The 25,557-nt window shown below is 40.4% G+C and overlaps 1 protein-coding gene across 5 annotated transcripts in view; it reads left to right on the plus strand.

Annotated features, from left to right (window-relative positions):
* Positions 1–25,557, plus strand: part of LOC122809023 (cAMP-dependent protein kinase catalytic subunit beta) — a 2,062,609-nt gene that overhangs the window by 1,037,712 nt on the left and 999,340 nt on the right. For 2 of the 5 annotated variants that reach the window (XM_044080223.1, XM_044080225.1), the window contains exon 2: positions 22,036–22,044. The exons of the other annotated variants lie outside the window; for them this stretch is intronic. In XM_044080223.1, coding sequence (XP_043936158.1) covers positions 22,036–22,044 — 9 coding nt within the window. The remainder of the gene's footprint in view (positions 1–22,035; positions 22,045–25,557) is intronic. 5 annotated transcript variants of the gene reach the window in all.

Raw genomic sequence — 25,557 nt, forward strand, 5'->3', positions numbered from 1 at the left:
AAAGATTACCAATTTGCCTAGGGTACACAGTAAATGAAAAGAAATCAAAACTAGTACCCTCTCAAGAGAGAATATTCCTGAGTGCAAGCTTAAATACAACTGCCCAGATGGCTTATCTCACGCCAGACAAACAAAGGCAACTGACATCTTACTTCAAAATGTTGGCAACAAAGACCCAGTTATCTGCAAGAAAAATTCTGCAGGCTTTGGGCTTCATGGCATCCTGCATTCTGCTAATTTCGTATGCCAGACTGCATATGAGGAAACTACAATGGTATCTGAAAAATGTTTGGACTCAACATTGCCACAGCCTGGAAACATTAATTACCCTAATTTCCTGTCTGCAACAGGAATTTTGATGGTGGGCACAGGCCTGTCACTGCAACAAGGGACAGCCATTCACTTTACCCACAGCCAGGCAGACACTAACAACAGATGCATCAGATTATATGGCAGGAAAATGTATTCAGGGCACATGGCCCGCAAGCCAGATGCATCTTTATATCAATCAAAAAGAGATGCTAGCTGTTCAGAATGCCCTGACAGCTTTCAAGGATCTACTTCATCCAGGACAACTACTGATAAAGATGGACAATACTACAGTCATGTGGTACATAAACAAGCAGGGAGGCACACATTCCTACCCCCTCTGCAGACAAGCCATGACTTTGTGGGACACAGCATTGACTTATCAAGTTCACCTGCAAGCACAATTCCTGCCAGGAAAGATAAATACTCTGGCAGATGAACTAAGCAGAAACCTCATGGATCCCCAGGAGTGAAAACTGGAGCCACAAGTCTTCAGCATGATGACAAGGAAATGGGGATGCCCAGACATAGATCTATTTGCCTCCCCTCACAACTGCCAACTACAGAGATTCTTCACAAGGACTTATCACGAGCAAGCATGGAAAGTGGATGCCTTATCCTTCAGCTGGAAAAACCTAACAGTATATGCCTTTCCTCCACTGCCTCTCCTCCCTAAGGTACTCCTAAAGGTCAGACAAGAGAAGCCAAAAATGATATTGATTGCCCCAGACTGACCACACCAGCACTGGTACCCAATCCTAAAGAACTTGTCTCAAGGTCCAGCCTGGACATTTCCTCAAAATTCTCACTTACTGACCCAACAAAACAATCCGATCCTGCACAGCCAACTCAGCACCTTAAATCTGGCAGCATGGCGGATAATGTAGCCATTCAGAACACTCCTCTCTCCAAAGCTGTGATGGATGTTATTTTGGAGGCCAGGAGGCCCAGTACCAGAAAATCTTATGCAGAAAATGGAAGAGATTCTGTGCTTGGAACCAGGCACAAGGAATTGACACGTTTGTACCAAATATTCCTCAGATTTTACAATACTTAACTGAGGTGCTGGACAAAGGCCTATCCTTTTCATCAATTAAGATCCATGCCTCTGCCATTTCAGCCCATTACAATATGGAACCACCTATCTTTTCTCATTCTATAATAAGGCAGTACCTCAGAGGGGCCAAAAACATAAGACCTCCAAGGAGAGCACCAATACCTGCATGGGACCTCAATTATGTCTTGGAAAAACTCATACTCCCTCCTTTTGAGCCAGCCTCAACAGCTGATATAAAATTCTTATCCTGGAAAACAGCTGTGCCCCTAGCAATAACCTCTGCAAGACGAGTCTCGGAGTTGCAGGCACTCATGGCTGTGGAACCTTTTATCATTTTCTATCCAGACAGGGTTTCTCTGAGGACAAACCTGACATTTATGCCTAAGGTGGTGTCCAGTGTGGCCCTTAACCAAACCATTCACTTACCTACCTTTTATCCAAATCTGCAGAACAAGGGTGAGAGACTTCTGCATTCCTTGGACATACACAGACAACTACGCTTCTACTTGGACAGAACTAAAGCTTTCAGAAAGACTGAGCAACTTTTATTGGCATATGCTGCAGGATCACAAGGAAAGGCTATCTCAAAACAGACTATTTCAAAATGGATAGGCCATTGCATTCGTTTGTTCTACTCACAACATGGCAAATCAATGCCTAAGGGCATTAGGCCACATTCAACCAGAGCAGCAGCCACTTCAGCAGCCTTCCTCAGAGGAGTACCAACCAAAGACATCTTAGAGGCTGCAACTTGGAGTTCAGTGCACACTTTTACAAAGCACTACCACTTGCCTCTCTTACTCTAAATCCAGAGCAGGCTTTGCCACTGCAGTTCTGCAGGGCCTCATAGCCTCTCCTAATCCTATTTAGCCCCACCCACCCATCCTCAGCTTTGGGATTCAACCCAAGAGTAATGACTGCAACAGTGAAACACGATGAACATAGTACAGTTGTGTACCTACCATAAATGTAGATGTTCGAGTGTATTCACTGTTGCATTCCAGGTTACCCTCCCACCATCCCCCTTTCTTTTGCTGGGTCTTATCTGTACTTCACTATTCTATACAACCTATGTGGTGTATTTGCTTGTAGATGAAGGAAATGTTTACTTTAGTGCATGCATGTTTATTGGTATAATTTTTTTTTAGCCTACCCTTGTGGGGGCACCTGACATCTGGAGCAAGAAAAACTGAAGAAATGGCGTCGGTTGCATCTTTTATACCCCTGGTGCACTGACGTCAGGGAAGAGGTGACAGCAACTGATGCCGGACCAGGACTTTGGGATTCAGGCCGACTGCAGGTAGCCTGCCAGCAGGATAACCCAAGAGTAATGACTGCAACAGTGAATACACTCGAACATCTACATTTATGGTAGGTACACAACTGTACTTTTTAGCTAGAAAAAAAATCCTTCTTATAAATTGTAGAAAGCTACTTGTGGCAAATATAGATTTTTTAAAAACTTTTAAACTATAGCAAGCAGTTGCTGCAATTTAGACCATAGAGTATTACAACGTTCAGGTTTAACAGCAAGTGTAAAAGCCAGTATTCCTTTAGAAATTGAGAGTGGCTGATCGTGCCCCACCAACACTTTACACCCTGGCCAGTTCCTCTCTCACCCCACCCTTGCTACTACTGCTGAGAAGCCTGCTTATCTCACCTCTTCAAAGCTCAGATAAGAAACCATTTTGGTGTTTTTATACCACCCTCTGCCTTTTTTATCAGTGCTTTTACTGAATAGAGTGCTTATTTGTTTACTTTTTTAAACATGTATTTTAAGCATTGGTTGCATCTTTTGCAGTGTAAGCTTGTACTATGTCTATGAAGGTGATTACTAGTTGTTGTGTGTTTTAAACCCTTTCTGTGTGTTTTATGGTATTTGAGGAATGTTTGAGAGAGTTCCTGCATTGAGGCCATTTTAGTGAAGTTCTGAAGGTGCTTCAGCAAAGTATTAGTTTAAAGATGTGCACTTATGCAACCAGCTTATTGTACATTTTTTATTTTTTATATTTTTCCCCCTAAAAGATTTGTTTTTCAATTGAATTGTACAAGTTATATGTCACATTAAAGGTGGGAAAAGTTTTGAAATTATTTATTGTAGTCCCAACTTTTTATATCACAAAACCTGGCATTTTAACAGGGGTGTGTACACTTTTTATATCCACTGTATGTATTTGTTTAGATGCATTTACTGGCCATCTCAGTATGCCTGCTTATAGAGATCCTTCCTCCTTTTCTTCTAGTAAAACAGTTTAAAAAGGGAATATTGCTAATGAGAACTCCTCATAAGCAAACTTCTGCTTTGTGGGGTGATCTCTCATGTTATGATCTTACCACCTTGTCAACCCAGCAATTCATGCTGATCTCAAGATGTTCTTCATGTTTCACTGTTGTAGTCATCATGTTTGGGTTATCTGCTTGCAGTAGCCCTCAGTCGGCCTGATTATCAAAGTCTTGGGTCCTGCGTCGGTTGCTGTGTCATCTTCCATGACGTCAGGTAGTCAGGGGTATAAAGCATGCAGCCGATGCCATTACATCAGTCTTTCTTGCCATGTGGTGCCCGAAGCAGAAGCAGTTTGCAAGTGCCGGTCAGCCGACTGCTGAAATTTTTGTTTTCAAGTTTCAGAACCGAAGTCTTCAGCTAAGCTAAGTACCCCATTAGGGAAACTTTTTCTTGCTCTAAACTGATGTCAGTATAAGTCAATAATTGTATTTCTTGTGGAAAGCAAATACCTCATAAAGATTTTCATTCATACTGTATTCCTTGCCTAGGCCCTGATCACGACATACTTCGCTGCCGGTTTTGTGCCTTATTTAAACAACAAACTATATGTCGTCCGTATATTTACGCTTCTAAATATTTTGGTACTCTGTTCAATTACCCAGATATGGCTTCTGTAAGCCACCCGACTACTGACATTCCGAAAAAATGCAAAGATAAAGACAGAGACAGACCGCATAGGTCCAAAGCTGCCGACGACGCTTCTCCTAAGCTAGTCACCAGTTCGCCGGTACTCAGTGAGGTGCTTTCGCAGCCCCTGATACCCACTACTTCAGATTTGCAGGCCTCTACTGAGAACCATTCAGAGTCCAGTATGCCGCGACATGCTTCAACTGTGGAACCTGTGGATGTTTCTGCCTTGGATAGGTCCGGAGCCTCTGTGCAGGCACCGGCTTCTGAGGGTGTATTCAGGCCTACTGACTTGCATATTAAACTGACGCCATCTTCTTCTTCAAGGCCTAAAACTCGATCCATGCCTAGAAAACCGACACCCAGACTGCATGGTCAGGCCTCTAAAAAACAAATGATAAGAATGGCTGAAGACCTTATTACTTTAATCAGGGGAAGCCAACCTTCCCCCTCTAAGAGACCTAGGTCTGAATTTGCTTATGATTCTTCTGATCAGGATTCTGAAATTTCTGTTTCCTCTCATGACCAGGATTTACCCTTATCTACCTTTGAGGATTCTGATGCAGAGGACTCTATTCCCTCTGCTCCCCCTCCAGAGGATTTCTCTTTTGGTGAAACCTTGCATACTCTTAGGGAGCATTTTCGCTGGGAAAGCCAGGATTACTCTGACTCCAAAAAGAGGCTTAGGGATTTCTTACTCCTGCTCCAACACAGGCCTTTAGCTATCCCCCTGTACTAGATATTGTTGATGATGCCTTTTCGGAATCTAGCTTGGCCCCTGACTCTTTACCTCCTGCTGCCAGAAAACCAGATCAATATTGCAGGGTTCCTGACTCTCACAAGTTCCTCTTTAAAAATCCTACTGCTGATCCTGAGACAATTTCAGAGGGACCCAAGGGCATTAAGGCTACTACTGCCAAACATCCTACCCCCTCTGATAGAGATTTCAGGGCACTGGCTAGATGGGGTAAGAAGGTATACACTTCTGCAACCTTGGCCATTAGGGCCTTAAACTGCCAGTTTTATATGTTAAAGTATCAGCAGCATATTATTGGATTGCTTAAACAGAAAATTATGTTGATTCCTGACTGTGCTGAAAATAAAGATTTACAGCATTTAATGCATTCTGCTGATCAAGTTGGAAAACATACTTTGCAATGTGGTTTTGATTCACTAGAGGCATCTTGCAAGGTTGCTGTTACTGGGTCTATACTTAGAAGGCATGCTTGGCTTAAGGAGCAATCTTTGCCAGATCATGTTAAAGCTAAAATTGCTGGATGCCCCCTTAAACCAAGACTGCCTGTTTGGCAACAAAGCAGAAGTAGTACTTAAAAAGATGGAGGAAAAAGCTAAATCTAAGCAGACTGTTAAAGATTTCCTGCAAGTACAGCCTCCCAGATTTAGTAGGCATTGGCCCTCTAGGAATTGGTTCTTTCCTGCCTCTTCCAGGCCTTCTCAGTCCAAACCCAGAACCAGAAGAACACCCAGGCTTTAGTCCCAAAGTACTTAAAGGACTAAGCAGTGGGGGGCTCCCACTTCTAAATCAAGGAGTAGTAAGACTACCCCCTGGTAAACTGTCTCAATGACTTAACTTTAAAACTTCCAAGCCCTGCCCAACTGACTGCTCCTTTAGCAGGAAAGATTGCCCTGCAGGCAAAAAATTGGGAACTCATTACCCAGGACAAATGGGTTTTAAATATAGTTTCCCAAGGATACAGATTCCACTTCTACACCTTTCCAACCCCAAACAGTTGGCCAGATCTACCCTCAAATCAGTGGGCAGAGGCTCAAAAGCAAGTTCTCTTTCTAAGTGTCAGGGCTATTCAAACCCTCCCAGAAGGGGAAAGGGGACAAGGTTTCTATTCAAGACTTTTCCTGGTGCCCAGAAAAGACAACTCCTGGCATCCTATCCTGGACCTCTCTATCCTAAACACATTTTTGGTGATCCCAAAATTCAAGTTGTTAACTCTTCATCATTTGCTAGGCAAGGATGCCTGATTGGCAACACTGGATTTAAAGGAAGCCTACCTGCACATCCCAATCAGGGAATCTTGCAGAAGATACCTATGCTTCAAAGCAGGCTACATGCACTGTCAGTTCTCTGCACTGCCCCTTGGCTTATCTACTGCGCCCAGGGTATTCACAAAGTGCCTAGCTCCTGTCATTGCATTTTGCAGGCAAAGAAATATTCAAATATACCCATACCTGGACGATCGTCTAATTCAGGCCAAAAGACAGGACATACTATTGAATCATCTGGCGTTTGTACAAAAACTGCTAACTTCTCTGGGATACACCATAAACAAAAAGAAATCACATCTTGTACCCTACCAACAAATTGTATTCCTGGGAGCAAGCTTGAACACAACTTCCCAGATGGCTTTCCTCACGCCAGAGAAACAAGTTCATTTAACAACCTACTTCAAACTACTAGCCACAAAGACCCAGCTATCTGCAAGGAAAATACTGGAAGCCATGGGGTTCATGGCCTCCTGCATTCTCCTAATTCCATATGAGGAAACTACAGTGGTATCTAAAAAGCTTATGGTGTCAACATTCTCAGGATCTAGAAGCAATGATTCCTGTCATACCTTGCCTACAGATAGAGTTCCTTTGGTGGGCAGAGGCCTGCCACCAAAACAAGAGACTGCCATTCACTCTACCCCCTGCCACCCAAACCCTAACAACCGACGCATCAGACTATGCATGGTGGGCTCACTTGGCAGGGAAGTGCATTCAGGGCAAATGGAACCCAAGTGAAATGCACCTGCATATCAATCAAAAAGAAATGTTAGCTGTACAGAATGCTCTGACAGCTTTCAAGGACCACATTCTTCCAGGACAATTAATGGTAAAGATGGACAACACTACTGTTATGTGGTATATAAACAAGCAGGGGGAACTTCACTCATACCCTCTCTGCAGACTAACCATGGCTCTGTGGAACACAGCCTTGAGCTACCAAGTGCACCTACAGGCTCAGTTCCTGCCAAGAAAGCTAAATACACTGGCAGACGAACTAATCAGAAATCTCATGGACCCAGACGAGTGGAAACTGGAAACAAAGATTTTCAACATGTTGAGAAACAAATGGGGGAGCCCAGAGACAGACCTGTTTGCCTCCCCCCAGAACTACCAATTGGACAAATTCTGCCCAAGGACTCCCCACAAATAAGCTTGGAAAGTGGATGCCCTGTCTTTCACCTGGAAAAACCTATCAGTTTGTCTTTCCACCTCTGCCTCTCCTCTCTAAGGTACTACTAAAGATCAAACAGGACAAACCAAGGGCGATACTGATTGCACCAGACTGGCCATACCAATACTGGTACCCCCTTTTGCACAGTGTGTCACTGCTGGCCCCATGGCACCTGCCGTGCTGTCCCAGCAGGAGGGACAGATTCTGCACCCTCAGCTTCAAACCCTGAACCTGGCAGCCTGGCTAATTACCTGATCTCTCTGTTATCATCCCTCAGTAAGCAACTGTTGGATGTTATTCTGGAGGCAAGGAGGCCTAGTACTAGAAAATCTTACGCTGAAAAATGGAAAAGATTCTGTTCCTGGAATCAAACTCAGGGAACGAGCACAGCAGCGCCCAATTTACCTCAGATTCTTCAATACTTAACTGAGATGCTTCACAAGGGCCTTTCATTTTACTCCATCAAAATTCATGCCTCTGCCATTTCAGCTCATTACAACACAGAACCCACCCCTCTTCTCTCATCCACTGCTGAAGCAGTTCCTCAGAGGGGCCAAAAAAGACCACCCAGGAGAGCTCCGACTCCAGCCTCGGACCTTAACTTTGTATTGCAAAAACTCACTCTACCTCCTTTTTGCCAGCTGCAAATGCAGAGTTGAAATTCCTTTCTTGGAAAACAGCCTTCCTTTTGGCCATCACTTCAGCAAGAAGGGTGTCTATATTACAGGCCCTTATGGCAGTGGAGCCTTTCATCATATTTCATACAGACAGTTCCTCAGGACGAATCCCTCCTTCATGCCCAAGGTGGTATCCAGTGTCTCTTAATCAGTCCATTCATTTGCAACCTTCTTTTCTAATCCACAGAACAATGGGGAACGAATACTGCACTCCTTAGATGTGCACAGACAACTTGGATTTTACTTGGACAGGACTAAACCTCTCAGGATATCTGAACAGCTGCTAGTTGCTTTTGTTGCAGGGGCAGAGGGGAAGGCCATTTCAAAGCAAACAATTTCTAATTGGATAGGCCATTGCACTAATTTCTGCAATAAGCACCATGAAAAACCTACCCCACAGGGGATAAAACCACATATAACCAGGGCTGCATCTACCTCTACGGCCTTTCTCAGAGGTGTCCCTACCAGGGACAATCCTAGAAGCTGCTACCTGGAGTTCTGTACATACCTTCACCAAGCATTACCATTTGCCAATTTTTTCTAAATCCAGAGCTGGCTTTGCCACTGCAGTCTTGCAGGGCCTTATAGTGGGCCCTAATGCTATCTAAATTCCTCCTCCCATCTTTAGCTTTGGGAATCTACCCAAATGTAAAGACAGCAGCAGTGAAACACGAAGAACATAGTACAGTTGTGTACACTTACCATAAATCTAGATGTTCGAGTGTATTCACTGTTGCAGTCCTGGTTACCGTCCCTCAAGCCCCATGGCTTCTTTTGGCTATACCTCTATTCTTGTTTACTATGCTTAAAGCTTTTTGGTGTATTTGCTTTTTTGTTTGAGGTGTAACCTTGTATTTATAGTTGCTTCCCATTATGGGGCACCTGACATCTGGGGCAAGAAAAACTGATGTAATGGCATCGGCTGCATGCTTTATACCCCTGACTACCTGACGTCATAGATGATGAGACAGCAACCAACGTAGGACCCAAGACTTTGATAATGAGGCCGACGGAGGGCTACTGCAAGCAGATAACCCAAATGTGATGACTGCAACAGTGAATACACTTGAACATCTACATTTATGGTAAGTGTACACAACTGTACTTTTTAACATGCAAAACTGTTTTGCTTAAAAGTAAACTCCATGTTCTCCTACTGTTTAACTCAACTCTTGGGGGTGTTTTTCTCCCTACAGTGTAGTTCCAGTATTGTATAGGTACCAGAAACCTGCTTGTACTTTATAACACTTTCATTTCCTTGCCTTGGCATCAAAGGAAGGGAAAAACACACACTTTTTTTTTTTAAATTTAACTTCTCACATAATTTGAAGAGGAATTTGTCTTGGCTTGCATGACATGCCACAGATGCAGAAATTTGTAGTCAGGTCCTGCTGACAGTCTTGTACTGGTAATTAGTCCTTTTGCTGTCAGGAGCTCAGCAGTTACTAACAGAGAGGTGTGAAACTGTTTTCCCTATCTTTATTGCAGAGAGGAAGAGAACTTCCACACTGATTCACAGCTGCTTCCAATGTAGTCATGCCTTTCATAGCAGAACAGATCAGTCAATGGTACAAAGGCAGTTGTCACCTCTTTTGACTAATCTACGTGAGCAGCAGCATCACAGTATTGAAATGCTAAGCTTTAAACTTTAAATGCTTGCTGTTTAAGCACTTTACATTTTAAAATGACATAAATGTAGTATCAGAGACATCTGTGACATTTAGAGAAAAGTCAGGAAATATTTTTTCTTGTAATTCTTGTAAAGCGGCAACATATTCACCAAAGTGTGGGTGGAGGGGACTGTCACTTCATCTTGGAATACAAAAAGATACTTTGAAAAAAGAAAGGCCTGAAATTTAGCTACCTTTTTGGTTGTAGCTGTGTAACTTCTTAGTGTACTGTAAAAGATGCGCTGAGACATACACAACTGAGGGCCATTCAAGAAATAAAAGTAGTAGTCCTGTTACAGAAGGTACAAAAGATTATAGTGTCTGACACTTCTGGCTTTTCCCCGTTAGGGGTCGCCACAGCACATCACCTGTCTGCTCATGATTGACAGCAGAGTTTTACAGTGTCGAGTTGCCAGCCCAGCGACCAACCTTCCACAGAAGGCACATTATAGTGACTGACACTAATCCCATTATATGTCAGTGGCATGGGAATTACACCACTACTTCCTTATAAAAGAGAAAGGCTTGAAGAAAAATAGCATGTTGATATGTCAAGCCCATTAGCAGCCTTTTTCAGAAAACATATTAAAATCCTATGAAAAAAATAGATTTTTTTAGTAAAATGGAGGAGTTTTCCTTTACGGCTTTGACATCTGCATTTCTTAGTTTGTGAGTTGCAGATCTCATGGTGGGACAACATTACCTGATTTCCACAGGGATAGGGTTATGATACGTGCCAACCCTTCTTTATTGCTGTGAGTGGTTTTAGAATTCACTCTTATCCATTCTGTTTATCTACCTAGGTTCTACTAGAACTCTAGAATTCAGGAATAATATTTTGTGCTTGGATGTATATATTGGCAGCTCAGATCCTAGCTTAACAGGACATAGCCCTTTCAGAAAGGCCAAAAGAATTTTTATTTCCTTCCCTGGAAGATAGAAAGGGCAGCCTGTCTCTAAGCAAAACTTTGCATGTTGGTTGTCCTATAGCTTATTGTTTTTTTACTCACCCCAGGTTGAGGTGAATCCAGGCACAGTGAAGGCACATTACATTAGAGCCTTTTCCTGTTTAGTAATGTTTTGGAAAGGAGTGGACTCTAGAGATATTCTAGAGGCAGCATTGTGGTCCTGTGCCCATACCTTTGTAAAGCCACTATTGGTTGGATCCATTTCCCAGATCTATAGCAGGTTTTGGGGGGTTCATTTTCCAGGGGGCTCTTAGACCCTTATCCCTCTTACTCCCAGGTGGGGTATGCTTTGAGAATCAACCCATATGCCAGTAAGGCAGTATGTTTGTTAAACGTAGTACAGTTGTATACGTTCAACTTGCCTATTGGTTGTACTTAGTGTGTTGTTGCAGTTGCTGCATTTTTTGTTTAACAGCTTTTGTTTGTGTGTGCTTTTTAATTTGAAACAGTGGATGTTGACAAGTCTTGCATTTCCATCAACTCTTCCTTTTAGACCCTAAGAGAAAACTGAAGGGCCGTGATCTGTGGCTCTGAAGGACTTTGCTGCGTGTGGCAGCTGATTGGTCCTCCTCAGCCACAAACAAGCAAGGAAAGGAGTTTTGAGCTTTGACTGCCAGAGGGATGGTAGTATGGCAGTGTGTTCTGTGAATATTTACTGTTACAGATAAATGGAACTCTACTGTTACAGATAAATGGAACTCAAGCAGCTGTACTGTGAGTCCATTGAAGTTTATTTTGACTGAGGCACTAAGTCAGTAAATATTTTAGCCTCGATGGGTCAATAATTTTTATTTTTCTTCCTGCTGTGGTGGTTTATATGAAACACACAAGTGCCTGGATATAGGGTGTTCAGTAATAGAGAATGGAGACACTGATGTGAAATAGTCTATATAAAGGAAGGCATCATAGGGGAAGAGGAATACCACATGATAAAGGGGCAGGGGCAGAACAAAGGTTAATTGCCATGGTTGTTATGCTATGCTAGACAGATAGATGAGTGGTAGTGGACTGAAGTAGTTTGACATATCAAGGGAGTAGGATAAGAGAGAGAAGAACTGAAATGAGAGGAAGAAGATAATCACATTGATTTGACTCTGCCTGGATAGAGGACTTCACCAAAAAAAAGCAAAATTCTGGATGTTCTAAAAGAGGCATAGAGTGTCATGAATGTCTAGGTAAAGGCACTGTTAGGCAACTGTGATCATGCCAATGCATGTTTGAGTGTGGCGAACAGTAAGACGGCATAGTCAAAGTGATGGTACTAGATTTTAGGTGAGTGTATTATGATGAGTTGGTGGGTTAGGATCAGAGATAAATTAAGAGACTGGGAGCAAATTAAGGGAGTAAACATACTATGGAAATGGGTCAGAGAATGGAGTATCCATGGCTGTGGATCTGTTCTGAGGAGAAGACAAAGAGATAATTTATTTATTGTTTACTGGGAAAGTCCGACTGGATAATTTTATCCATTTTTCAGTGGAAGCCTGGGGAGAAAAGCTCCACAAGTTAAAGAACAGTAAATACATATACTTGGGTGAAAATTGGCGTAGTACTACAGTATACTGTAAATACATAGCTTAATCCAAATATTAATACACATATGTTATTACTCATATTGATAAGCTTCACATTCCTACCAAACCCAGTTAACTCTACTGAGTACACAGAAGTGTACACAGCCACACTGTACCAGCATGTAAACAGCTGCATAGATGCAGCTGTACCCTGTAGGAACAAGTACAGGGCAAACTCCAGAAACAAACCCACATGTGGAACCATAGTATCAACAAGTTTCATAATAAAAGAAAAATAATTTTGACCAAAAGTAAGAATAATAATTCCCAGAATGTTAGACCCCCTTGTCACTGAAATAAACAAACAACTCAGGAGCTTAATAAAATTCATCAAAGCCAAGTCTGCAGTTAAAGTAGCTACCTAAGTCAAAGACATTTACAAGGAATGTTTTAGTTATGTTTGTAATCTCAAACACACTGAGCTGATTACTAAACTGAGGCTGAAAATATAGAGCGAACCTTCTAGCTGGTAAATTTAGCTCTAACTTTATCCGTGACTCCCCTCCTACTGTCCCTCAAGATGTACCTGAAATAGGCTCACCTCCAGCAATCACACAAGACCAAGTCCTAAAAGTGCTATCAGAAGCTAAAAATACTGCATCAATGGGTGCTGATGTTATCCATGGATGTCTCTGTGACAGTAGTAGGTAGTGCCAGTCACACCAGGAGAAGTAGGGCACTGGTGTATGACTTGTGCCTGCACAGCTAACTGGAATTTTGTAAATAATTATATGTCAATTGTATATCAAACTGATTTGTACAGATGTTTGTGCTGAAAATGCATTTGTGAGGTTTGCTTGTGTTAAAATGTATCAACAGTGCAACCTGCTGGAATGAAAAGGAATGTACATGTATTATTGTTACTGAATTAAATGTATATGTTTTAATAGAGGATAGAATGGGGAGCCTTATTGGGGACCTGGAGAGAGGCAGACAGACCCAGACCTCGGCCTGAGTGTGCTCCCTGTCTGTATTTAAGAGAAATTGTGCTTGATGCAGGGAGGTCTGCATCTGGAAATACTGAGTGTATCCATTTGTATTCCAAGTGCACGTCCCTCTCCAGTGTCAGTGGTGATGATTCCGGCTCCTTCATTACTGGCCGAGCATGGGGATGTCACAGCATCTTAAATAGCATGAAGCATAATTTAGCCACACCCCTAACAATACTTCTCAATTTCAGCCCTTGTTTCATACAGGTTTTGTTTCAAGTGAATGGAGAATAGTTACAGTCATGTCCCTGCATAAGGGAGAACCTTCCACAGACCCAGGCAATTACATACCCATAAGTCTGACCAACCTTATTTGCAAAGCCATAGAAAGATTCATCTTGGAATTAATCAATCAGGAAATAGTGAACCTCCAAACACTGGACCTGTCTCAGTTTGGTTTTGTCAAGGGCAGGTCATGCTTACTCAACCTGGCTGATTTTTTGAAAAGGCCACCAAAGCAATGGATGAAGGCAAAATGGTACACATTGCCTACCTTGACTTGGCCAAAGCTTTTGACACAATTCTCCACTCAGGCAAAATAGAAAAGCTAAATAAACTGGGAATAATCTCCTATGTTATCCACTGGATTGCCAACTGGCTCACTTACAGGAAGGATGCAGTTAACCAAAACCAAGGAAATTAACTCCACAGAGAGACCAATTACTAGTGGAGTCCCCCTAGATACTGCGCTGGGACCGCCCCGTTTGGCATCTACTTTTCTGAAGTAAAAGCCAGTACCAAAGTGCTCTGGCTGACTAAGTCTGCAGAGGACTGCAAGGAAGGAGCAGCCTTTGAATCCCCAAATGACTTGGCCATCCTGCAAGAAGGTTTCTCTCAAGTAAATAATTGGTGCCAAAATCATGGCCTGAAATTAAGTGCCAACAATGCATTATTGTTTCCTTTAGGAAGTCACCTACCCAAGGAAACTACCACATTGACAATACACTCCATAAGGGCTGGCCTAGTTGTTCAGGATTTGAGAACTTGTGTGGACAGTGACCTAACTTTTGACCAACATCAGTTTGTTGTTGTAAGAGAGTCCTATAAACAAAAGTATTGCATATAGATCTAGGGATGTCATTATCCCCCTTTTTTCAACCCTCATTAGGCCGGTTATTGAGTATAATTCCCCCTTTGGCATGTATTATCCAGGCACATGCAACAATTGAAACACCCAGAAAAATACCTTACTAAAAGGATACAAGGCCTTAAAAGCATGTCCTACATGGAAGGACTCAAAGCCCCATCAATATACTCTGTATCCTACAGACTGCTAAGAGGTGACCTGTGCCTGACATACAAGGCATCCTGTGACCCATTAGTGATCGATTTACTGGACATCATCAAGTCAAATGACATCAGAAGCCCTCTGTCTAGGGATCTAAACCTCTTTTGCAAAATCAACAGAACAATTTGGAGAGACAGGCATATTTCGCAGAGGACACTGCTGTTGTGGAACATACTCCCCATCCACATAAAACAAAGTTCATCCCTGTACATATTCAACCCAACTTAGAGATATGTTTGGGAAACAGAAGATTTACCCCAGGACCACTTTGTGTACTTCTGATGGACAGAGGCAGCTCCTAAATGCTTTATCCTATGTATGGGTCCCTTCAGATTATCTATGGTTTGATCACAGTTATTCTTATTAGGTGTCATTTATAATTATTGACCATGTACTAGGTAAGGCCAATCTATAACTAAATGGAATAGATTATTTCCAGCACAACATGAGAATTTGACTAGGCTTAAAATGGCCCACAAGGGCATCTAACCTAGGACTTACCTATGAACTTATATGACTTGTGCAATAATACACATATGCCATCATTAAAACAGGATAAATACAGTAACATATTATAAGTGCAAGAGTTTATTACTTCCTCATTGAGCACATTTCAGAGTGGAAAATTCAAACACTGGCTAAGGAGGAGGGGAGAGTGAGAAAAGTATTTGTTAGAGGTAATGGAGTAGCTGTGGGTGGGAGGAGAAATGTGTACAACCAAGACTGAGTAAGGGAAATAAAAATAAGAGAAATAAAAACAAAGAAAATGAGAGATGTTAGCCAGGAGGGAAGTAGGTGCAAAGCCATGAGTCAGACAGGAATTATTTTAGTTGCAGCTTAAAAGAATGAATGAATGCCATGTGTTGCTCTAATTGGTGCAGGGATCATATTCCAGAGTTTTGCTACACAGTGTGAGTACAGACTTTGGCCACCATTTTTGTAAGGCTTATAGATGTCAGGTCGATTTTAGTCAGAAGATTGAAGGTGACAATTTGGGAGAGTGGTGGTGAAGAATTGTAGTTAGAATTGGTAAATAAGTGGGATTAAATATAATTCTGTGTGTTTAGAGAAGTTGGGTATAATTTAATTGGTGGAATAATTCTAGCCAATTTAGAGTTTTTAGTGCATAATAGTGATGTGTTCTGTGAATTGTATAAGTTGTAAATCTAACTACCTTGTTGTAACACTGCTCTAGTTTAGATTTTAGGGTGGTTTGGAGGTTAGTCAAGATGGGAGAATCACATAATAGAGAAGGGGTATAGGTAGGCATTTATTTATTTACTGTCATTAGATTACTGAGAAAGTTCAACTGTGTAGGAGCCCATTCTCAGAGTAGGCCTGGGGAGAAAAGCTCCAAAATATTACAAAACATGTTAAGAACAATAATTTTACAGTCTTTAAAAATAATACAAAAAACAAATACAAAGTAAATAATTATACCACATTAGACGTGATATGAAAATGTTGGTTAAGAATAGAAACAAGTTGTATGTTAATAATTTAATATAAATATTTTATCCAATTTATAAATAAAATAAAGGTAAGTTATTATGCAAACAGGAATTGTGATACAAAGTGGGAGAAAAGCATGCTTATGGTTCATTTAGAGTGAAAGTCAGGGGAGAGAAATTGATAGTAGTAAGGAGATGCAAGGTATGAATGAATAGGTATTTGTTCACATGTAGGGATATAGTTCATCCTTGTGCTGAGCAAGTGCAGAGAGAGCTTTTGGATAGGAAGTCCTTCAGAATTATTTTGAAGGATGGAATAGAAGGTATTGACATGATGGATAGAGAGAAGGCATTCCAGGCCATAGTAACATGGTACAAGTACAGGTAGTGCCCAGGTTTGTGGACAGACAGTAGTTTTTGGCCACTGGATCATAACAACAGACTAGACTAGCACCATAGTTGTATAAAATGTTTAGTGCTGGACAAGCAGATGGATTCTGGATAATTTCATAGGTGGTAAGAAGCTGTGTATATGTTAGTTGATGGGGTAGCTCTAACCAAGTTAGGCTTTTTAGTGCTATACAGTAGTGGATTCTGAAAGGGGTATGTGTTGCAAATTAACTTTCTTATAGCATTGTTCAAGTTTTGATTTTTTTGTGATGCTTGAAAGGTATTAAGGATGGAAGTACCATAAAGAAGTGTGGGGAGGAGGTAAGTAGTGGCAAGTGTAGCTTTAGCTGCATCAGTGAGAAAATTTTTGGTTCCATAAAGCATCTCTAGTTTTGATAATTTTTTAATGCAGTTGTGTATATGCAGGTTGAATTTAAGATAATCATCCATTATCATCCATAATAAGTTGCTATGAAAAGTGAATTCAGTGATTTTTTTTCATGAAGAGAGAGAACATTAAATTTATTTTTTTCATGGGAATTTGATTTGGGGGAAAAAGTGGTAGTTTTTTTTTTTTTTTTTTTCTTGTAGGGTTAGGGATGAGTAATTTTTTGGAGGTTTGCCATGTTGTCAGATGTGCATATGAGTATGGAGTTATCTGCATACTGTGTTAAGGAGTTCTGCTGTGTAATGTGTTGGTGAGAATGTTAGAGGAGAGGACCAAGGAGAGAGCCTTGTGGTATAACACTGTGGTTGCTGGGAGGTATGAAGAAAGGGTGGAGTACCATTTTACTGACTAATATGTATTGGATAGGTAGCTTTTGAACTATAAAAGGGTAGGCTGAGAGAGACCTTATGAGGACATTCAAAGTAGATGTTTTCTGTGACAAAACTGTGGTGAAGGCTTTAGACAAGTCTAGAAATAAGGAGGAGACTAGTTTGGCATTATCTCTAGCTTTACTGACCGTATCTATATAGGTTAGAACTGCAGTAATAATACTGTGGGAAGGTGGAAGCCATGTTGTGTGAGGGATGGGAATTATTCCTGCAGGAGATAGTTCAGCAATTGTTTTTGAATGTTTTTTTATATAGGTTGTGGGCACAGGTTTGTAGGTGGTAGTGAATGTGGTGATACTTGGCTGCTGGGCAGGGTTAGGATTAGATCTTGGTTTCTGATAGTATACGGTCTGTGAAATAAGAGTTGAATTGTATTACAGTTTCAAGTGATGAGTTTTTGGGAGAGGGGTTAGGTTGAATTTATGGGTAGGATGCAAGATTTATTTAATGGCTTTCCAGAATTGTTTAGGGTTGTGTTTACTATTATTCTGAAAGTTATTCTAGTATTTTTTTTTTGTCTTCATTAATTTGCTTTTTAGTGTGATTGCGAAGCATTCTGAAGTTTTCAAGATAGTACAGTGTTTTATTTTTGCCATTCTCTACATGCTCTTTTTTTCCACTATCCTGCATTAACGATCTACCTCTTTTGGATAACCAGATTGCATTATTTGCCTTTAGTGTCTTCCTTGGAGGAGGCACAAGGCTATTTAGGACATTTTGGATGGTTGTACTGAATTTATTTACATCATCATCTAAGGGGAGGATTTTTAGGAAGTTCCAGGTAATAGGTTAGTAATGAAGATTTCTGGGTTAAACTTGGAAAGGTTGCATGTTGTTTTATACAGGTGTGCAGTGGCAAGAGTGAGTCTGGTAGATGCAGTAAGGAATTTTTGGGTCTGTATAACATTTGTAGTTTTTTTTTATATTGCTGTGTATGTGGAGGTCATATTTCAGGTTGTTGTATATTTTAACCCACAGCACTACTTCATTTGGCATATTGTTTATGGATGTGATCTTAGTTATGTTTCTCATGGTTAAGTGATTTGGGGAAAAATTGAAGGAGTTGGCCATTTTGGATTAAGAAGTAGTTGGTGGTTACAAAGCTAGTTTTCCATGGAGTTAAGAGCAGGTTATGTAATCCATTCTAAATTTTCTGATAGGAAAATTAGGGTGGAATCATCTGCATATTGTAAAAGAGATGTTGCTTGTATAGAAGTGTAAAGATTGTATATAAAGATATTAAATGGATGAGGGCCAAGGATCTAACCTTGTGGTACACATGTAGTTATGGGTAGGTATGGGAGAAAGGGTAGAATTCCTTTTAACTGCCTGGTAGTGTTCTGAAAAGTAGGTTGTGAGGTACCCACTGTGGGCAGTTGTAGTTTTTTTTTTTTTTTTTTTTTTTTTTTTTTTTTTTTTATGAGACACAATGTTGAAAGCTTTTAGTAAGTCTAGGTATAAGGAAGATACTGATTTTACCACTATCCCTGGCTTTACTTATGTTATCTGTAAGAAAGTTAACTCAGCAATATAGGTATGTAAGGCTAGCAAGTAAGAGAAAATATAAGGTATACGTGAAGTGGTAAGGAGAGGATGGTAGAGAGAGAGGCAGCACAGTACAAAACAACTAGCAAACTAATAAAAAGTGCACTTTGAAGAGAAGGCACCAGGAAGGAGGAAAGTTTTTTTTTTTATTATTTCATGTCTAATGAAAGTAGCAAGTGACAAGACCGCACCAGGCGAAGGAAGATGAGAATGAGATCACAGAAGACTGGGGAAAGCAGAACCACTGAACAAATGCTGTACTTTAGTCTTCACAAGAAAAAGTAAAGGGAGGGTGCCATGCTGGGAATGGAGATAAGACAGACTCTGGTGAGTAGTGGATAGACAGACAGACAGGATGGAGAAGGCAGATAATGAAGCTGTTAAGAAGGATCAAGCATGAGGATGAGATGGGCTTACCACTTTGAGTCACCAAGAATCTGTAAGTATGCTGGCAGATCCCATGATGATCTTCAAAGGATCGCTTACTAGTGCAGAAGTGTCACAAAATGGAAAGAGAGTACTTGTGGTGACGGAGTATAGGAGGAGTAGAGCAGGAAAAATCCAGGGAACTGCAGGCCTGTTTAGCCTAACAACCATAGAATGGAAGTAGCAGAGAAAGAATCCTGAGGTGAAAGCTGGTTCCTTTCCTAGAGGACTGCAGTTTCCAAGAGAGTAACTACTGCATATCATAGCCGGGAGGAGCCAGTAATCAAGTGTTATGATTGGAGTACCAGTGAACATGACTGGTGAGTACAAGCAGACATGGTCTGCTTGGATTTCACAAAGGTCTTTCACTTGGTCCAGTACAGGTGGCTGATGGGAAAACTGGATGGATTTGGGGGGGGTGACCAAGACTGAGTAACTGAATTGTTGCAAGGTTGAAGAGTAGAGCACAGATCTATGTGATGAAAGAGACAATGACAGGCAATAAGGAAGAGGAATACTACAGAGTTCTCTCCTGGGTCATATAGTCTTCAGTATGCTTGGTTCAGCTTTATCTGAAGGTAAAGAACAGGATTGTTCTCTTCACTGGTGACACAAACATAGGTGCAGCATTGGAAGCTGGGGGGGATCTTAAGTAATGATTTGAAAAGATACAAGTGGCAGAAAGGTGATGAAGTTCATTTCAAACAGGAGCAAAATATGGCACTTGTGTCACAGCAGTCATAGTGTGAAGTGTCAGCTGAGTGGACTGGAAATGATAAAAACAGAGTTGGAAAGGGAACTTGTCATGTACCCTGACTTAACCGCCAGGAGCAGAATGAGAGCATGACAGTGACAGAAAGCAGGATGAAGAGGTATATCCCTGGGGGAATAAACTCCAGAAGCAAAGTGGTAATGCATCCATTTTTCTGAGCCCTGATCTGCCATACATTGACTATTTCTGTATCATTCAATGTGGCAGTACAAGGAAAGAACGTCAGGATACTGGAAGAAGGCCAGAGGAAAGCAGTCAGTAATGCGTTTTGGGTGTAGAAGAAGGAATACGTCCAGAAACTGTAGGAGCTGCAGCTGATCTCATTGGAGATCAGAAGAGGCACAAGAACTTAATACAAGAACAGAAGATCATATTAGCGAAGTGTGAAGGGGGGGCTCATCCTGAGCAGGAAGAAGGGGGAGGATGGGACATAGGAAGTAGGATGTAGGGACTAACTATTCTCTGAGTCTCTAAAAGTACTTAACAGAAGGGTTTGTAGACTCAAAGTAGGAGGTTGAGAGTTGGGAGAGGCAGAGAAAGGGTGGTAAAGTTCGTAGGAATGGATGAGAGAGAGAGAAAGTAAAATGCACATAAAGGACAGACTATTTAGGTTTAATGTCTCGCGCTGTCAGTCATATGAAGTGTTATTTAGCTCATGATCAGGTGACTTTACCACATTCAAATTTATTGCAGTCCTGTAATATTTTTTTCTAATGGCAGCCTTAATTTGCTAAGTTCAGGATCCAGTCATATTTGTTGTTATTATTATTATTGTGGTTGTTATGCCTCCTGAGACCTTGATCTCATTGATGAAATCTGTGAACTGTTTTATGTGTTTTGGTTTTGTATTGCAGTATTTGTTTTGTAAAGTTGTGTATTCAGGACATCAGGTTACTGTTCTGCTGATGACATTAGTACTACAAAGCAGTTTTGTTCATCTGAAGGAACGTATCAGTATGCAGTACACTGGCATCCTTAAAATATTCCTTATTAAATTAAACTAAGTAATATGCTGTGTAAAACTTTTACTGGCAAACTCACTCTTCTGGTCCTCCAGGAAATGTAGATTGAGAGACTATGAGAACAAGTTTCTTCTGCTACATCCATGCTGAACAGTTTTATTGCAGTGCAGGAAGTTTAAAGATGTGTAGTACACAGTTTCATTATTTTCATTCATTCATCCTGTGATGCTGACATCATCTAGATTAAGCTTGCAGCTGGACCATATCCAAGCATTCTCTATGTACAGAGCAGGGGAAATAATACTGAAAAATGTATTTTCTAAGCTGTGTACCCACACTGTATTCCACTTCCATGCAGTTTGGAGGATCACCATCTCACATACCATGTCTTTGCAATGTGGGAAAAATAGTGCATCAGTTAAAACCCAGGAGAATGTTGTGGTAAAATGCAGAATGCTCACAGAAGGCATCACAGGAGCATCTCGGTTGGAAACTGAACTGGAGATCAAGAGCTATAAGGCAGCATTGCAAGCACAGCACAATTGTGTCTCCATGATGTATTCAAGAGAATTATAAGTCTATCTTTTCCTTTGCCTCTTAGAAATGCTGATTTTACTATGCTAATGATCAGCTGAGTTTATTTACCTGATTACTGCATCCCCCACTGGTTACTACATAGTGTAGACCCATCTGGGACATGCACACACTTGTTCATATTTACCTTTCACAGAAGCAAATTTATTAACATTACCATGTATTCTGTATTTGGAGTGATTGTTGCATTTATGTCAATTTTTTGATTTTTGGCTTGCTAAAATGACTCAGGAAGAAAAAAGGAAGATGCAGTATGTATTTCTAAAAATATGTCTGTGTTTTAAACCTAACCCTATCTATGGTTGCACATTTATAGTTCTGCATGTTGTAATGTAAAACAATGTTTTCTCTTTCTGTTTTTATCTCATCCATTGCATTCATGCGGGTGAATATCCATGACAAATCATGATGACTTATAGAGACCTTTGGTATGCTTCTATTATCATTAAAATTTTAACTCAAACAGCTTTTGTTAGTTTGAATGTGTTGTGTACTGCTTAATGTGTTAAGGTATTAATATTAATGTATTGTGCCTTTGCTCATGAAAATCTTGTGCACAACTCATTAATTGTATAGTTTGTCAGCTGCCTTTTTTAATCAGTGGACTGAGAATCCATTTTTTACTTAACAAGGAAACTAGGACATTTCCATATTAAAACAAAACTAAGCCTATACTTAACACAAATAACTGTATTGAATTCTTAAAATCTCTATTTTGATTTTTATGGAATTTCAAAATATTTGACTTTGTATGTGGTATAGCTGTATTTCTAGCAAGTAGATTTGAAAAAAATGAAATTGGTAACCTGTTTTATGCTTATAAGTTAGTTGTATAATGAAACTTTTTAAGGTACAACATACAAAACGTTTAATGCTCTGAAAGTCTGTTGAACTGTATTGTCCAAGTTGTTCATAACAGACATTTCTTAACTTCTGTGTTATTAGTATGTTTTATGTATTGAGGTAGCTGGTACAATCCTTAAATACACTGTTATTGTCCTTGCACCTTCAATTCTATACTTTGATTAGAATTGAAAACTTTTAAATGCAGTGAAATTCATAGCAGTGTTATGACCTTAGTACGACTATAATGCACTAAAGTGCATCAGTCCTTGTATCGCCTGGTAACTCCGTTGCTCTGTGTGCATGTGCCATATCCCTGGAGTGCTCTGACACCAAGGCTTCCTTCCCCTGCTACTGCATTTTTTCCATTTATTTTTCTTTTGCAGAAAAGTTCTCAGGTTTCACAGAGTTTTTTTTCATCATCTTCCTTATGGGTTACCCAAAGAGTTTCTGCTATGCAGAGAGGTTTAGCTTTGTCGCCCACAAGGAATCAATCTATGTCCTTATTTCTGTGTCACAGGTGGCACAGGTAATCTGTTGAGCTTCAGTATACTGAAGAAGTTGAAAAAACATAGAAAAATCTGCCTAAGACAACAGATACCCAATTATAACATCTTGTATGGTTTGACATTAATAACCTGTTTTACTATTGCAGAATTTGCAAGACTACATTAAAGATACCTCTTCCAAACCGAGGAAATGTGATACATTATTTTATAAAATACAGAGGAACTAGTTGTCTTAAAACTTCGTTGATGAGCTAAGTCACAATAATTTCCAAAAATCATGAAACCCAGGTAGTGTTCCAAAGCAACAAGCCTTTATTCGTCACAGACAAACGATTCTCAAAAACAAAAAAATCAGAAATATTTTAACAATGTTAAATGTATCACCTTTAATATACTTAAAAAGTCGGTGTGGAAAATATGCATGTTGTTTAATTTTAAACCAGCAGGGCGGCCATGGTGGTGCAGCGGTTAGCGTTGCCACCTCACAGCAATAGGTTCTCTGGTTCGATTCTCGGCTGGGGTGCCTTCTGTGCGGAGTCTGCATGTCCTCCCTGTGGTCGCGTGGGTTTCCTCTGGGTGCTCCGATTTCCTCCCACATCCCAAAGACGTGGATTGGACACTCTAAATTGGCCCTAGGCGTGAGTGCATGCATGTGTGTGTCTTCTGTGGAAGGTTGGGTGCTGGGCTGGCAACTCGACACCGTAAAACTCCATTGCCAATCATGAGCAGACAGATGATCCGCTGTGGCGACCCCTAACTGGGAAAAGCCGAAAGATGAAGTTTAATTTTAAACCAGCCCGTTTAAGGCACACAGTATAAATAGTGCCGTAAAAGTGCATTTTAGAACAAGTACCCACCCCCACACACCTACTACTGATTAAATCAAACTAAATCCTAGTTAAGGAAAACACTACCTATTTGCAACCCACATTCCAAAATCAGGTATTAAGAAAAGCATAACATGCACATAAAAAGACTTTTAATTAAAATCGCTTTCGGTTACCTAATGCAATAAAGCTTTCATCTGTGACAAGAACTAAAATAAAGAAAAAATGGGTGGGTACTTGTTCTAAAAGGCACTTTTATGGCCCTGTTTATATTGTGTGCCTTGAATAGGCTGGTTTAAAATTAAACAGTACATATATTTTCCACACCTACTTTTAAGTAAATAAAAGCTGATATGTTTAGCATTGTTAAAATATTTCTGATTTTTTTTTTGTTACTGAGGATCGCGTGTCCGTAACGAATAAAGGCTTGTTGCTTTGGAACACTATCTGAGTTTTATGAATTTTTGGAAATTATTCTGGCTGAGCTCATCAACAAAGTTTTAAGACCACTAAATTTCTCTTTTTTATATTATTTTCCTCAGCACTCGTGGTGGTGAGGTTGGAACTAGACAGATTCCTGTGCTTGTTCATTTTTTAATGTTTTATAAAATATTTCCATAGTGTAAACAAAGTACTTGCCAAAAGGCTTTGCCAAAATATTAGCTCAACTGAACCCTGCCTGTAGTGCTTTACAAGCCAAACGTAATTATTTGCGTCATCAGTAACATTCAGAGCCATGTGTAACTCCAGGCTCCTCGTAAAGTGGTTCTTTGTGGTACTAGGTACAGACGGCTGAATTCCTTACTGGCAATAATGGCTTAAGTTATGTTCCACCTGTAATTTATAGAAAACGAAACGTAGTGTAGACAGATGGCATTGCAGATCTCTTGATGAACCCATGATTTGATACTTTGTTAACTGGTGCAACAGTGGACTGATTACACAGTAACCAATTTCAGCCATAGCCCTAGTGATGTATTACAAAAATAGTGTACAATACACAAAGCAGCATTACCATATGCATTTGGTTTGATATATACAATGTACTGATAATTGCATGCAACATGCATGCTCAGTTTGTAGTATATTTAGTATGTTGATATATGCAGCTTTTTTTCTTTTTATTGTTTTGTGTACCCCCCTGCTTAGGGTTACCACCTGTCCCACTTTGCGAGGAACAGTCACTCTTTGGGCAGTTGTGTCCTGCGAAAAAAAAATCAAAAAATGGCAAATGTCCTGATATTTTAGGACAAAACTATTTCCTAAGTTTTCTTTAATAGTTGAATAAAACAATTATTTTTTATTTGAAACCTTAAATATTATATGAAATAGCATAAACAACTAAAATGCTACAATAATAAGCTTTTATTTTGGCAAAAAAGTGAAGTTCTAGCCTTCATATGGGCCATGGGTATGTTTTGTCCTGAAAAATCTGACATTTCTACAAAATGTCCCACTTTGGGCATTTGAAAAGGTGGCAACCCTACCTCTGCTGGCCACCAGCCATCCATAATGGGTTAGCCCATTCATTCCCCAAAGGACAAGAGCTGATTGTGGATGCCACCATTCAAGCAGCCATCAGGTGTTTTCCTGTTTAAGGCCTTGGTCCTGTGCCTTGGACAACGAATGACATGGGCACCTGCATCAAGAAGGCCTTACTAGCCCTTCATCAGTTGTTCTACAATGTTAGACTGAAAGTCAGAAAGCTTAAGTAATTGCAAAATCTATGTTGGTTCAGTAAAAGGTATTACATCGCCTCTAC

Source organism: Protopterus annectens, chromosome 8.part0 (genome assembly GCF_019279795.1).
Source record: "Protopterus annectens isolate FY-2018-M chromosome 8.part0, PAN1.0, whole genome shotgun sequence".
Taxonomy (NCBI): domain Eukaryota; kingdom Metazoa; phylum Chordata; order Ceratodontiformes; family Protopteridae; genus Protopterus; species Protopterus annectens.